This window comes from Bombina bombina, chromosome 6 (genome assembly GCF_027579735.1).
Source record: "Bombina bombina isolate aBomBom1 chromosome 6, aBomBom1.pri, whole genome shotgun sequence".
NCBI classification, from domain to species: Eukaryota; Metazoa; Chordata; class Amphibia; order Anura; family Bombinatoridae; genus Bombina; species Bombina bombina.
In genome coordinates this window covers 1,119,875,173-1,119,891,843 of record NC_069504.1, presented here as the reverse complement: position 1 = coordinate 1,119,891,843, position 16,671 = coordinate 1,119,875,173, and the positions used below count along the sequence as shown (strand labels likewise).

At 40.3% G+C, this 16,671-nt stretch overlaps 1 protein-coding gene across 1 annotated transcript in view; it reads left to right on the top strand.

Moving 5' to 3' along the window:
* Positions 1-16,671, top strand: part of DNAI7 (dynein axonemal intermediate chain 7) — a 188,526-nt gene that overhangs the window by 62,736 nt on the left and 109,119 nt on the right. Inside the window, exons 6-7 of the mRNA XM_053719083.1 lie at positions 3,173-3,319; positions 15,430-15,533. Of these exons, the coding sequence (XP_053575058.1) occupies positions 3,173-3,319; positions 15,430-15,533 (251 nt within the window). The remainder of the gene's footprint in view (positions 1-3,172; positions 3,320-15,429; positions 15,534-16,671) is intronic.

Below are 16,671 nucleotides of genomic sequence, written 5' to 3'. Positions count from 1 at the left end.
CGCAGACCCTCATGGGTTATAGTGACAATGGATGCCAGCCTGATAGGATGGGGAGCAGTCTGGAACTCCCTGTGAGCCCAGGGTGTATGGGCTCGAACAGAGTCTCTACTTCCTATCAATATCCTAGAGTTGAGAGCAATATTCAATGCGCTTCAGGCTTGACCTCAGTTGACTTCAGCCAAGTTCATCAGATTCCAGTCGGACAACATTACGACTGTAGCTTACATTAATCATCAGGGAGGAACAAGGAGTTCCTTAGCGATGACAGAAGTAGCCAAGATAATTCAGTGGGCGGAGACTCACTCTTGTTATCTGTGGGCGATCCACATCCCAGGTGTGGAAAACTGGGAAGCGGATTTTCTGAGCAGACAGACATTTCATCCGGGAGAATGGGAACTTCATCCGGAGGTATTTGCCAACCTGATTCTCAGATGGGGCAGGCCGGAGTTGGATCTTATGGCACGTAAGCCTGTTACTAGAAAGATTTACCATAAGATATGGCGTAAATATCTTTATTGGTGCGAATCCAAGGGCTGCTCATGGAGTAGGGTTAGGATTCCCAGGATTTTGTCTTTTCTCCAAGAAGGATTGGAGAAAGGGTTGTCAGCAAGTTCCTTAAAGGGACAGATTTCTGCCTTATCTATTTTGTTACACAAGCGTCAGGCTGATGTTCCAGATGTTCCATCTTTTTGTCAGGCTCTAACTAGAATCAGGCCTGTGTTTCGACCAATTGCTCCTCCTTGGAATTTGAATTTAGTTCTTAAAGATCTTCAAGGGGTTCCGTTTGAACCTATGCATTCCAAGTTTTATTTTTGGTTGCTATTTCTTCTGCTCGCAGAGTTTCCAAGCTTTTGGCATTATAATGTGATTCTCCTTATCTTATTTTTCATTCGGATAAGGTAGTGTTACGTACCAAACCTGGTTTTCTTCCTAAGGTTGTTTCAAATAAAAATATTAATCAGGAAATGGTTGTCCTTGTGTCCTAATCCTTCTTCTAAGAAGGAGCGTCTGTTACATAATTTGGACGTGGTCCGTGCCTTGAAGTTCTACTTACAGGCGACTAAGGATTTTCGTCAATCGTCTTCCTTGTTTGTCGTTTTTTCAGGGAAACGTAGGGGTCAGAAAGCTATGGCTACCTCTTTCTTTGTGGCTGAAGAGTATCATCCGTTTTGCATATGAGACTGCTGGACAGCAACCTCCTGAACGAATTACGGCTCATTCCACTAGGGCTGTGGCTTCCTCATGGGCATTCAAAAATGATTCTTCTGTTGAACAGATTTGCAAAGCTGCAACTTCGTTGTCTCTTCACACTTTTTCTAAATTTGATACTTTTGCCTCGTCTGAGGCTGTTTTTGGGAGGAAAGTTATTCAAGCAGTGGTGCCTTCCATTTAGGTTACCTGTCTTCTCCCTCCCTTTTCATCCGTGTACTATAGCTTTGGTATTGTATCCCACAAGTAAGGATGAAATCTGTGGACTTGTATCTTTTAAAAGAAAAGGAAATTTATTCTTACCTGATAAATTTGTTTCTTTTAAGATACGATGAGTCCACGACCCACCCTATTTTTTATGAGACAGGTCTTTATTTTTGTTAAACTTCAGTGCACCTTGGCTTTTTCTATCTCTTCCTAACTTCGGTCGAATGACTGGAGTGGGAGGGAAGGGAGGAGCTATATATACAGCTCTGCTGTAGTGCTCTTTGCCTCCTCCTGCTGACCAGGAGGCGTAATCCCACAAGTAAGGATGAAATCCGTGGACTCATCATATCTTAAAAGAAAAAATTTATCAGGTACGAATAAATTTCCTTTTCCAACAGATTTTTTTTCTGGAATTCAACATCTTTCCTTTAGCCCAAGGGCAGATTTGGGCGGTTTGGACAGTTATTTTTCTCAATGTTAACTTCACATGTCAAACACAATATGCTTAAAATAGCACTTAAATTCTGATACCTGTTCACATCTTAAATACAGCCATCAAAATGTTTATGTAGGCTTGCAATTAATTGTTTAGATGTTGAATTTTTTTAGAAATGTATTATTAATCAAAATGATATGAAAGCTGACAAACACCCACATTATTTTCATTTAAAAAAAATACAATACATTCTGAAACATGGAACAGAGCAAATGTCTGAGTATAAGGTCCCTTTGATTAGCTTCAATCTTTTGCCTTGGTCAGATATTTTTTGCTTTTACAAAGGTCTTTGGAAATCCCTTCAGAAACCGAATGAATAAGCCTGTTAAACAACTGATTCTTATATCCGTTGGGGATTTTGTCTGCTTAAGGATGATAAAAGTAACCTGACGTGGCCCCTTAGCCCACTGTAGCTTAAAGGGATACAGCCAAAATTCCTCCTATGAGGCCCATACTGAGGTTAGCTGTACAAATCTTTAGCCTTGTGTTTCGGGCCGGACTTTCTTTATGGCAGGGATCAGACTGATATACTGCTGGAAAGTTCTCTTCTGGGAATGGCATAAATGGACAGACAGACTGCATCCTGTCTGGGCAGCTTCCTATTGGGCGGGATACTGAGCTCTGCCCATCCTCAGCTGAGCGCTTCTCTCCTGTTTGTCTGTAAACAGCTGTTTCTTCTATTCTTGTTGTTTATTTTTCCTTTACAAACCATAGGTGATGTGATGATTAAAGGGACAGTAAAGTCAACATGAAACTTTTATTATTCAGATAAAGCATGGGGTTTTAAACAACTTTCCAATTTACTTCTTTTATCACATTTGCTTTGTTCTCTTGATATCCTTTGTTAAGAGTAAAGCTAAGTAGGCTAATAGAAGCTCATGAGAGTGCAGGTGTCAATAGCAGTCTATAGCAGCAGTGTTTGTATCTATGTATAAACAATGTTGCAAACCCTGCTGCCAGGTGTGTAGAGACACGTGCACACTCCTGAGCTCACACAGTATTACTCTTTAACAAAGGATACCAAGAGAACTAAGCAAAATTGATAACCGGAATACATTGGAAAGTTGTTTAAATTGTCACACTCTATCCAGTTCATTTAAGTTTAATTTTGACTTCACCGTCCCTTTAACAAAACTGCAATGTAATGTTTTTGCACAGATCTGATGAACTGCAATGGCAACACCTGTTGTTTTTATATTTCTGTTTGAATACAAATCAAACAGCAGTAAAACTGATGTTTTATGTCGCACGGATTTGCAGCTCATACACAAGTTGGAGTTTATATTAGGAGACACGCCAGCTCAGGAACTTCAGCAAGAGGAAGCGGCTCAGTATCAGCAGACGATTCTGGATATGCAGAGAATCCTTCAGAAGAAATTCAACTCTGCAACTGAGCTAATTCTTAAGGCAAGTAGGATCAAAGACGCTGTAGTTGTTTATAAAGTGAAGGTAAAGTTACCTGGTTGTCTATCTATAATAACATGCTTTGTTGCAAATTAATATGTTTCATTCATCATTTTTTTCCAATTGTACTGTAAATAAACTTATCGCTGTAATAAATACCTTTTTTATTGTCCGCAAATTCAACCCGTTACATATTACAAAATGTTCTCTCTTGATCACGTTTTAAGAAGCTCCAATTGAAAATCTGGCCGTCACCCTACGCCATCTGCCTCCTTCTTGATCTGCGCATGCACTATTCTTTTTTACTTCATATCTTAATCCACGCGCGCTCCTGTTTCGCGCATGCGCAGGAATACCTATAATATGTCACCTGCTTTTACGGAGGTCTCCGATTCTGACAATGCTATCTCTTGACTTTGAGCAGGCGCAGGAACACCTATAATACCTCACTGGCTTTTACGGAGGTCTCTGATACTGACAATCCCATCTCTGGACTTTGCGCAGGCATAACTATAATACGTCACCGGCTTTTACGGAGGTCTACGATACTGACAAGAGCATCTCTTGACTTTGCGCAGGCGCATTTCAAAGGAGTAGATTTGTGAACGCGCTTTAAAGATACATATATAGAGCGGGTAGGACTGCTCTATACGTCACAGAATATAAATGCAGGAAATAGAGGTTGGGAGGCGTTAGCATCGAAATGGTAGGGAAATATATATTATAGTTGCAAAATAAAAAACAAATAATAAAATAAACATCGCGATTAGCTTATTGTAATATTAAATAATGCATTTATGTCTTCATAATTACAAAACGTTACCTTCACTTTAAGCTCTAGAACTTTATTTCTGTTTTAACGCATTATTTGACTGTTGATATTCGCTCTAGTCATTGTTCATATGGATTTTTATTTAACATTTTTTTTATTAACCCCTAATCTGCCCTCCCTAACATCGCCGACACCTAACTTAAATTATTAACCCCTAATCTGCCGACCGGAGCTCACCGCTATTCTAATAAATGTATTAACCCCTAAAGCTAAGTCTAACCCTAACACTAACACCCCCCTAAGTTAAATATAATTTTAATCTAACGAAATTAATTAACTCTTATTAAATAAATTATTCCTATTTAAAGCTAAATACTTACCTGTAAAATAAATCCTAATATAGCTACAATATAAATTATAATTACATTGTAGCTATTTTAGGATTAATATTTATTTTACAGGCAACCAGGTTAAAATAGTTACCTAGTTAAAATAAATACAAAATTACCTGTAAAATAAATCCTAACCTAAGTTACAATTAAACCTAACACTATACTATCATTAAATTAATTAAATAAAATACCTACAATTACCTACAATTAAACCTAACACTACACTATCAATACATTAATTAAATACAATATCTACAAATAACTACAATGAAATAAACTAACTAAAGTACAAAAAATAAAAAAGAACTAAGTTACAAAAAATAAAAAAATATTTACAAACATAAGAAAAATATTACAACAATTTTAAACTAATTACACCTACTCTAAGCCCCCTAATAAAACAACAAAGCCCCCCAAAATAAAAAATGCCCTACCCTATTCTAAATTACTAAAGTTAAAAGCTCTTTTACCTTACCAGCCCTGAACAGGGCCCTTTGCGGGGCATGCCCCAAGAAGTTCAGCTCTTTTGCCCCGGCTTGGGGGGGAGAGAAAAAACGACAAAGTCCCTGCCTCTCGCACGCCCTCCCTCCGTGAATCCGGGGGCTGAGGCTTCATTAGGCCGCGACTACGGCGAAGGAAGCCGGGAACGCCTCGGCGTCGAGTGGCCGCCGCCACCCCCGGGCTGCGCGGCCTCTGTGTGCTGTGTTTGTCGACGGTTCGGAAGGCCCACGCGAGGTCGTCTCGACCGGGAACGAGTACCGGGTTTTCTTTACCTTGTTTCTTTCGGCCCGAGATTTTGCCCGACCTCCTGGAACTCCCGGCGGGCCTCGTCAGCCCGGCCGCCTCCCTGAAACCCGGGCCGGGCTCCTGGAACTCACGGCCGGCCTCGTCCGCCCCGGCTGCCTCCCCGAAATTCGGACCGGGCTCCCGGAACTCCCGCCGGGATAGGGTAGGCCCCGCTGCCTCCCTGCCCGCGCCGCTCTCTCTTGCTGCTTCCCCATCTCTGGGCAGGAGGCTCCCCCGGGGACGTCGCGCCGGCGTCGGCGGGCTGGGAGAGGGCTCGCAGTCATTAGATTAAAATTATATTTAATTTAGGGGGGTGTTAGTGTTAGGGTTAGACTTAGCTTTAGGGGTTAATACATTTATTAGAATAGCGGTGAGCTCCGGTCGGCAGATTAGGGGTTAATAATTGAAGTTAGGTGTCGGCGATGTTAGGGAGGGCAGATTAGGGGTTAATACTATTTATTATAGGGTTAGTGAGGCGGATTAGGGGTTAATAACTTTATTATAGTAGCGCTCAGGTCCGCTCGGCAGATTAGGGGTTAATAAGTGTAGGCAGGTGGAGGCGACGTTGTGGGGGGGCAGATTAGGGGTTAATAAATATAATATAGGGGTCGGCGATGTTAGGGCAGCAGATTAGGGGTACATAGGGATAATGTAAGTAGCGGCGGTTTACGGAGCGGCAGTTTAGGGGTTAATAATAATATGCAGGGGTCAGCGATAGCGGGGGCGGCAGATTAGGGGTTAATAAGTGTAAGGTTAGGGGTGTTTAGACTCGGGGTACATGTTAGAGTGTTAGGTGCAGACGTAGGAAGTGTTTCCCCATAGCAAACAATGGGGCTGCGTTAGGAGCTGAACGCGGCTTTTTTGCAGGTGTTAGGTTTTTTTTCAGCTCAAACAGCCCCATTGTTTTCTATGGGGGAATCGTGCACGAGCACGTTTTTGAGGCTGGCCGCTTGCGTAAGCAACTCTGGTATCGAGAGTTGAAGCTGCGTTAAAAATGCTCTACGCTCCTTTTTTGGAGCCTAACGCAGCCTTTATGTGGACTCTCAATACCAGAGTTATTTTTATGGTGCGGCCAGAAAAAAGCCGGCATTAGATACGCGGGTCCTTACCGACAAAACTCTAAATCTAGCCGTTATTGTCCCAATGTATAACAACTGCATTTAAGTATTCTTAAAAATATTATTAACAGACGAAAATTTGTAGCTAAACTAGTTATACTGATAGCAAAACAAAGTCATATTAGTTCAATGACTATTTTATATTGAACATAAGGGATAGAACCCAGGGTCTAAAGGGTCTATATATCTTAATAACTTAGAAGAACCACAGTCCTAATCCACTAGCCTAAAACCAGTTTCCTTCTGGAGAAGACATTTGTCCTGATCACCTCCTCTCTTATGTGACAAACCATTATCAATTCCTATGAACTTTGATAGTTCAAAATCTGAATTGTGGCACATCTGAAAATGACGTGCAACACTACTAGTATCTTTGCTACGGTTCTGTGTCTCACTGCTACGCTGTGCTACGGTTCTGTGTCTCACGGCTACGCTGTGCTATGATTCTGTGTCTCACGGCTACGCTGTGCTACGATTCTGTGTCTCACGGCTACGCTGTGCTACGGTTCTGTGTCTCACGGCTACGCTGTGCTATGATTCTGTGTCTCACGGCTACGCTGTGCTACGATTCTGTGTCTCACGGCTACGCTGTGCTACGGTTCTGTGTCTCACTGCTACGCTGTGCTACGGTTCTGTGTCTCACGGCTACGCTGTGCTACGGTTCTGTGTCTCACGGCTACGCTGTGCTACGATTCTGTGTCTCACGGCTACGCTGTGCTATGATTCTGTGTCTTACGGCTACGCTGTGCTATGGTTCTGTGTCTCACGGCTACGCTGTGCTACGGTTCTGTGTCTCACGGCTACGCTGTGCTACGGTTCTGTGTCTCACGGCTACGCTGTGCTATGGTTCTGTGTCTCACGGCTACGCTGTGCTATGATTCTGTGTCTTACGGCTACGCTGTGCTATGGTTCTGTGTCTCACGGCTACGCTGTGCTACGGTTCTGTGTCTCACGGCTACGCTGTGCTACGGTTCTGTGTCTCACGGCTACGCTGTGCTATGGTTCTGTGTCTCACGGCTACACTGTGCTACGGTTCTGTGTCTCACGGCTACGCTGTGCTACGGTTCTGTGTCTCACGGCTACGCTGTGCTATGGTTCTGTGTCTCACGGCTACGCTGTGCTACGGTTCTGTGTCTCACGGCTACGCTGTGCTACGGTTCTGTGTCTCACGGCTACGCTGTGCTACGGTTCTGTGTCTCACGGCTACGCTGTGCTACGGTTCTGTGTCTCACGGCTACGCTGTGCTACGGTTCTGTGTCTCACGGCTACGCTGTGCTACGGTTCTGTGTCTCACGGCTACGCTGTGCTACGGTTCTGTGTCTCACGGCTACGCTGTGCCACGGTTCTGTGTCTCACGGTTACGCTGTGCTACGGTTCTGTGTCTCACGGCTACGCTGTGCTACGGTTCTGTGTCTCACGGCTACGCTGTGCTACGGTTCTGTGTCTCACGGCTACGCTGTGCTACGGTTCTGTGTCTCACGGCTACGCTGTGCTACGGTTCTGTGTCTCACGGCTACGCTGTGCTACGGTTCTGTGTCTCACGGCTACGCTGTGCTACGGTCAATGAGGGGCATACCCACACCTACAGAGGGCCTCAGGACCTGGAATCCTTCTCTAAAGGACTAGGTCTGTCATTACAACCGCCTCATCCACTTGAGAATCCACCGGATGATGTTGCTGCAAAGTTACAACTCACGGCAGGGTCACAATGGCACAAAGTTGTCCACAAGAAAAAGGACAGTTTGAAATCGTGATGTAAAGACGAGAGACTTAATCTGCTTCCAGTTTCTTTGGTTGGATGAGATTGGTGCAAACACTTACTGTTGAATTGTTTAATATCTTTATTTCTTGTTACATGTAAGATTAGGTACCAATAATAACTCTCTGATAAGAGGAGAACGCTTAATCTAGGAGTTTATCCTAAAATATGGACGAGCTGTATAGACAGTTGATGGCATGCATATGCCTATACACTTGTGTGGACAAATTGAACGATTGTTTTGTTGATAATGCATTGTTCTTTTTACATAGGTTTGTACTGATTGGGTCCTGGCATTGGGACACTTAAACTGTTGTGTTCAATTATAACAGAGTCCACATATACCACCCAAAATTGTGGCCATTAAATTGTTCCGCAGATATCTGGGTCCAAGTAACCGGCCGACCCTTATCCTTCTACTATAATTGTTATGTTGGAGGGACTGTTTTCAGTTTCCTCCGCTATTGTTTTTATATGTATTAGTAGTTATTTGTTTTTTGATTATGTTGTTTTTGTTGTGGTTCCTTTCTAACACACTGTGCTTGCCTAATTACTCTCACACCCTGTGGTGATTGCCCACTGATATACTCAATACTTCACATGGTTCGTGATGTTGCTTATTGTACACTTATGACTTACATTGGACCCTGTACTGACCGATTACTCTACAACGTTTAAGTATAAATTCGGTGAAGCCTTCTACGCATCTAATCACAATAAAACTAACGGGGTGGAAATATTAATCAGGGTATTCCTTTCACTTTATTCAATTTAACACGAGATCGGGAGGGCAGGTTCTTGATTTTAGTGGGCAAACTATATAATACAATGGTCACATTGGCTTGTGTATATGCCCCCAATGTCCAACAGGACCACTTTTTCAAACGCCTATCTGACACTTTATTCGAGACCAAAAGGGGCCTGCTGATACTGGGTGGGGACCTTAAAGGGACAGTCTACACCAGAATTTTTATTGTTTTAAAAGATAGATAATCCCTTTATTACCCATTTCCCAGTTTTGCACATAGTTATAATAATATACTTTTAACCTCTGTGATTATCTTGTATCTAAGCCTCTGCAAACTGCCCCTTTTTCAGTTCTTTTGACAGACTTGCAGTCTAGCCAATCAGTGCCTGCTCCCAGATAACTTCTCGTGCATGAGCATAGTGTTATCTATATGAAATACGTGAACTAACACCCTCTAGTGGTGAAAAACTGTTAAAATGCAATCTGAAAAAGGTGGACTTCAAGGTCTAAGAAATTAGCATATGAACCTCCTAGGTTAAGCTTTCAACTAAGAATACCAAGAGAACAAAGCAAAATTGGTGATAAAAGTAAATTGGAATATTGTTTAAAATTACATGCTCTATCTGAATCATGAAAGTTTATTTTAGCCTAGACTGTCCCTTTAATGTTTCACTTAACACTGCCTTAGACACTTCAACAGGACTTTCCTCGATACCAAATAGAGTTTTGTATAGAGTTAAGCAACACATTAGAGATCTAGCGATACATGATGTCTGGAGGATACATCACATGGTAGACCGTCAATACACGTTCTTTTCCTTCCCTGACTCCCGCTTTTCCCGCATTGACTATATTTTTCTAGACGTGTCTTGTTTATCCCTGGCAGTTAGATCAAAAATATCCCCCACAGGCTGGACAGATCACTCAATGGTGAGTTGCTCAGTTGAGTGGCCATCTGCTCCACACTCCATGTTTGTCTGGAAATTGGTCAATGATTTACTAGATCACCCACTTTACCTAGAAAGAATTGAGACCCGTCTTCAGGAATCTAATGCTGCCCTTATAGAATCGTTCCTCAGAGATCTAGCTGTACCCACTGTCACACAGGCCCAAGAAGAAGCCCTTAATTCCCCTTTTAAAATGGAAGAACTTCTTACGATCAGAATAGACCTGCCATTAGGGAAAGCCCCAGGCCCTGATGGCTTCACTAATTACTATTATAAGAAATATAGCAAGATACTCGCACCACATTTATTAACCCGTTTCAACTCCATCTCTCGTACTAATCCATTCCTTAGTAGCTCTTTAACCTCACATATTTCATTAATCCCTAAGGAGGGCAAGGACCATACAAGGGTCGAGAATTATAGACCAATCTCTTTGTTGAACACCAACGTTAAAATTTATTCCAAGCTGCTTGTGACCTGGTTGAACGCCTTACTCCCAGAATTAATACACGCTGACCAGGTGGTATTCATCCCTACAAGAGAAGCAAAAGACAATACAGTGCGGGCGATTGACTTAATTGACTACGTGAATACCTACTCTATCCCCACTGTAGTTGTGTCCACAGATGCTGAAAAGGCGTTCGACCGGGTCAGTTGGCATTTTCTTTGTGTGGTCCTTTTGCGAATGGGCCTGGGCGAGTTGTTTGTAGATATTTGCCATGTATTCATCCCCATTGGCTAGAGTCCGGGTGAACGGGTCCTTGTGAGCTCCCTTCGGGATATCCAATGGAACCAGGCAGGGCTGTCCCCTATCCCCGCTTTTATTTGCCTGCGTTATTGAAATTTTGGCCTTGAAAATTAGATCTATGGTTGATATCACGGGAGTACAAGTTAAGGAACATCATCACAAACTTCTACTTTACGCAGATGATGTGCTTTTTTTCCTAACGAACCCAATCCAATCTATTCCAAATTTGTTACACCAGTTGGATGAGTTTGGGAAAAACTTCCTTATAAACCAGGGTAAATCAGAAATAATAAATATTAATATCTCAGTTGAGGACATACAAGGGATATTCCTGACCCCGACAATCCATGAAATCTTCAATGCCAATTTCATACCACTTCAGTCATCCGTCATAGCTACTTTGTCTTCTTGGCATAGAAAATCCCTGACCTGGACAGGTAGGATTAATAAAAAACAAAAGTTAACTAAGTTGAAAAAGCCCTATCGGGTGAAACGCGTAGACTTACTTTGTGTTGTTCCCAACAAAGGACTTTACTCTATTTTCAAATCTAGGTACCTAGTTTTACTCTGTATCCCGCGCGTGATCCACGCTAAGTGCGGGTCTGTGGATTTTCGTTATCCCCTTGGAATCCTGCAATATCTGGCGCATAAGAGGTTTGGACCGGGTTCAGCCGATTCAAGCATAGGATTTTTGGAGTAAAGAAAGCAGTTTCCAATCACGCTGACCTGGTTCAGCCGACTCAAGCAAGTAAGAAAGGTTACTAACACTTTGGAGATATTGTTTACTTCTAATAATCTCCAAAAGTGTGAGCTAACAAACCGTTATTACAGTCATTTGGAAAAGTGTGAGTATAACCTGATTACAAGGTGTTCAACATGATCGTTTAACTCTTATGAACAATCCAATTATACTAACTTCACGCTGACACTATCTGATGAACTGTAACATTTCTTCGATCAGCTAACATAAGAAACTTTGTTACAAAGACTGTGAAGATTTCACTCAAGATCGATATTAACATTGTAACAATTTTGCTGCATCTTTTTATAACGCTCAAACATTTTTATAAATATTTTTCCTTTTTTTTTCACACTCTTTAAGGTGGTAATCCAATTTTTAAACGGAGACGTCCCTTCTATCTTATTATTCATATTTTAATGTGTACTGTTGTAATTCATTGTATTTTACTGTGAGTAAAGGTATTCATTTCAATTTTTGTATTTTGCATTTCCTGTTATTTGACCAAGTGTGGTGGGAACTTAGCTTTTAGCGCCCTCTTTTTTCTCCTAACTTTTGTCTTTTTCGTGACAGTCCTGGGGTGACTGTTTTAGAGTGGCCTAGTTCTCTTTTAGCTATTAGCGCTATACCTCTGTGTTCACCAGGTAGGATTAATGCCTTCAAGATGCGCATACTCCCGAAGATATTGTATATAATACAGACACTACCCATAGCCCTCCCACGCACATTTCTTACATCCTTACAAATTAAATTTTTTTCATTTATATGGAATAAACGCCATGCGAGGATAAATAGAAAGGACATGTATCAGACGATTAACAATGGGGGGCTTGGAGTTTCTGACTTGGTTTCATACTGGAAGGCTACGCATTTGCAGAGAATAGTGGACTGGTACACTAATTTCAAGCATAAACCTTGGATGCGCCTTGAGCATGATATCGCAGGTTGCTTACACTTGGGTACACGGTGCTGGACACCGGTGGCTAAAGGATCTTCACAGACTTACCTCACACATACTGTACAGGAGACTATGTCGATGTGGGATAGAATTCTTGTGGAATTTCCTAATATTTCCTCTACATACTCCCCCCTTACCTCTTTTATCTCAAACAAAGAATTCCTCCCAGGTCTTTTGACTATGATAAAATGTGATACGCATCCGGATAGGATATTGATGATATGTCATCTAGGGAATGAAACCCAGTTACGTGATAGGGCTGCATTAATTGAGAAGGGTTTCAATTGTTTTAGAAACTGGTATTTTTATATGCAATGCTACAACTATTTATCAGGACATCCACATAAAGGGAACATGCTGAGACCCCTGACAACCTTTGAGTCCCTATGTCATAAAACATCTCCTACAAGACGCACACTGTCCACTATTTATGCGCTACTGAAACAGGTTGCTCCAGGCTGTACACCTCATTTCGTTAACAAATGGGGGGAAGAGTTAGGAGTGCAATTCTCACACATTGACGCTTCCAAAATATTCACAGCCATCAAGAAATCAGCTACATCTAGTAAATTCCTCGAATTAAATATGAAGATACTACACCGATGGTACCTTACCCCATCTCGCAATAAGAAAATATTTAGTAATGCTTCTGACATCTGCTGGAGATGTCAAAATTATATTGGCCACATGGCAGATATTTGGTGGCTGTGCCCTAATATAATCCCAGTATGGGAAAATAGCACAAAGGAAACATCAAAATTATTAGATAGAAATCTGCCGTTAGATCCAGCCCTTTGATTATTCCACATCGTTCCCAATAAAATTACAGTAGAACAGATCAAACTATTTAATATTGCTAGCAATAGTTTTAAGTTACTGATAGCCAAGAACTGGAAATCTCCGTGGTACCGACTATAGCACAATGGGTACAAGAATGTAATCACTCTATTTCACTAAAGTACCACTACCTCAAATATCGTAAGTTAGACAGATACTTACAAATTAAGATAATATGGGAGGAATATTTGAGAGATAAGTTTAATACTTGCACGTTATAACACCTACCACATATAGAGGGTACAGATAGTTGATTTAGTGCATTGGTGGGGGGAATGGAGTCTGTTACACTAGAAGGTGAAAGAAAATTTAGGGGACTTGGGGGCAACACATTGAAAGGCCATAATGTTTACCTTCAACATCTAGGGGGACAGATCACTCTTAATGATATATGACTATAATCTCTGGTTAGGTCACACAGTGTGTTTTGTTTGTTTCACATGTTACTTTTTTGTATTTATTGTTTTCTCTTTACTATATGTCATTTGTGCTGCGTGCGTGCAGCTTCCACAGTGGTAAATCTCTACAAATCTGTAACAATATCAAATGCATACACGCAGTATATATATTTTACAAAAAAGTCAGTTCCAGAGCAGCAATGCGCTACTAGCTTGCTCAGCACATCTGGAGAGCCAACGACAAGATGTATGTCAGTGTTCTCCCCAGGACCTAATGGGTACACCAACAGGCTGATTTTACTGATCACTTGGCTAAATTTTTTGTTAAAAATGAGCTAAAATCAGCTAATATTTAAATGTTTAAATTTGTATTGCTCAAATTATGATTAAATACATTTATGTTAAATTATGCAATTCATTTGTGCTTTGGATAGCAGAACATGTTATCTTATTAGAAAGTATAATTCCCCCCCATGGTGAACACTGTATTTGCTGCACCAATTACTTACTAAAACCCAGTGGTGTCCTTCTGTTCTAAAACTGACAAGTCTGTAAAAATTGCATGATCTGTCTAAACCATAAAACTTTAATTTTAATGTTTTAAAAAAATTATTATACAGAAGAATACAGTAAAATTTACTGTAGGGCTGTATATTACATGATGAAATTATATTACTGATTACAAGTGGCACACATTATTGAAATAACGCGCCCTGAAATCGAAATATGGTGTGGGACAATTAAAAATGGGGGAATGGACCTCCATGTTTGGTACTTGGACAAGAGAATTATCAATAGATTCAGCCTCAGTACGCACACATGGCTTAAAGGGATAGTCTAGTCAAAATTAAACTTTCATGATTCAGATAGAGCATGCAATTTTAAGCACCTTTCTAATTTACTTTTAATATCAATGTTTTTTCGTTCTCTTGGTATCTTTTTTTTGAAAAAGCAAGAATGTAAGATTAGAAGCTGGCCCATTTTTGGTTGAGCACCTGGGTAGCGCTTGATGATTGGTGTCTAAATGTAGCCACCAATCCGTAAGCTCTACCCAGGTGATAAACCAAAAATGGGCTGGTTCCAATGGTTACATGCTTTCTTTTTTAAATAAAGATACCAAGAGAACAAAGAAAAATTGATAACATGAGTAAATTAGAAAGTTGCTTAAAATTGTATGCTCTGTCTGAATCATGAAAGTTTAATTTTTACTAGACTATTCCTTTAAATTTCAGCAATCTTTAGAGAATTTGTTTGTGAAAAAATGTGAGGGTAAAGAAGGAATGGAAGTGTTTCCTTATAATAACAGGAGAGGTCAGAGGTTGCCATAATTTTTGCAGCAATTGTGGAATTAAATAATGGTTTAGATATAGTAGTCGATCACCCACCTTCGACCTGCATATGCATGGGGAAAACCTCATTAGTTGAACTAAAAATTCCATAGCCAGTTTTAATCACGTTAGAGAGAGTGAACATCCCTGCCTTGTTTCATTTTCCTAATATTTTTATTCTTGAAGCTTGGACCTTTATAAGATTAACTGCAGGGTTATTATTTGCTGTCAGCAACTAATAACCCTGCAGTTAAGACTTTACTTGTATTTTAAAATATTGTTTAAAGCTTTTTTATTGTATTAATGTCAGCAAATTGCAGACATTAATACAATAAAAAAGCTTTAAACAATATGTTAAAATACAAGTAAAGTCTTTGGAATGCAGTTGTCTCTTGCCCTGTGTAATTGAGATTTTGTTTTGGTGATTATCGGGTGACACCTCTTGTGCATGAACCTGGTCCATGTATATGTTTTAAAAGGAATATGTTAATGTAAATCTTTGGGAAACTGGTTATATTTTTAAATTGTTTGTTGTCGTAGTTATATCTTTTTTTCATACTGATTGAAAAGGTTTTCTTTGCAGAATGCCACAAATCTGTCTGACATTGAAACGGGCAACATGCAGATGGTTGTTAAAAATGCAGACGTCACTCTTTGTCTCTGGGCAAATTTAAACAAGAACCCTAGGTATGATTTTCATTATTGCTGGTTAACATTATTATAATATTTTATTTCACAAGATAGAACAAGATGACTGCAATAACAATTTGTGCAGAAGGCTCCTACAAGAATTAATCAATTTGCTAACAAAGAGGACAACACTGGGCAGCTAATAGGTTAATTAATAAACATGTGCATTCGGATTCTGACAAATCCAAAAATGGCTAATTTTGATGTATTCTTTGTATTCACTTTAAGACCAAAAACAAGCAACACCTTTAACAAATAAACGAAGGAACAAAATTATGGTGCTGTAAAAAATAAGTTCCTTTGTTCATGCATAAAAGTCGTTACTCTAAAGGTGGCAAAGGCTTTTCTGCTGGCAGGAAAAGATTAAACAGTTCAGATATACTCTATTCAGTAACTACAGTATATCCAGCAATTTCAATGTCAGTTAATTGATTCCTGTGTCAGTATTTAAAGAGCAGTGATTTTTAACCTTTTTTTTGCCGTGGCACACTTTTTTACATTAAAAAATCCTGTGGCACACCACCATCCCAAAATTTAAAAAAAAAATCACACATTGTAGCCTAATACAGCATATATATATACACATACACACAAACACACACATACTGTATGTATTGTGCTGTTATGCCATGCCTCCTACAAACTACCCCTGCACTGGGAGTAAAAAACAAGCAAAGTTTAAAAAATATGTCACACTGTTGTCAGTCTGCCGTGGCACACCTGAGGATCTCTCATGGCACACTAGTGTGCCACGGCACACTCGTTGAAAAACACTGAGATAGAGCATGCAATTTTAAGCAACTTTCTAATGTACTCCTATTATCAAATTTTCTTGATTCTCTTGGTATCTTTATTTGAAAGCAAGAATGTAAGTTTAGATGCCGGCCCATTTTTGGTGAACAACCTGGGTTGTTCTTGCTGATTGGTGGATAAATTCACCCACCAATAAACAAGTGCTGTCCAGGGTTCTCACCCAAAAATTGTCTGGCTCCTTAACTTAGATGCCTTCTTTTTCAAATAAAGATAGCAAGAGAACGAAGAAAAATTGCTAATAGGAGTAAATTAGAAAGTTGCTTAAAATTGCATGCTCTATCTGAATCATAAAATAAAAAATTTGGGTTCAGTGTCCCTTTAA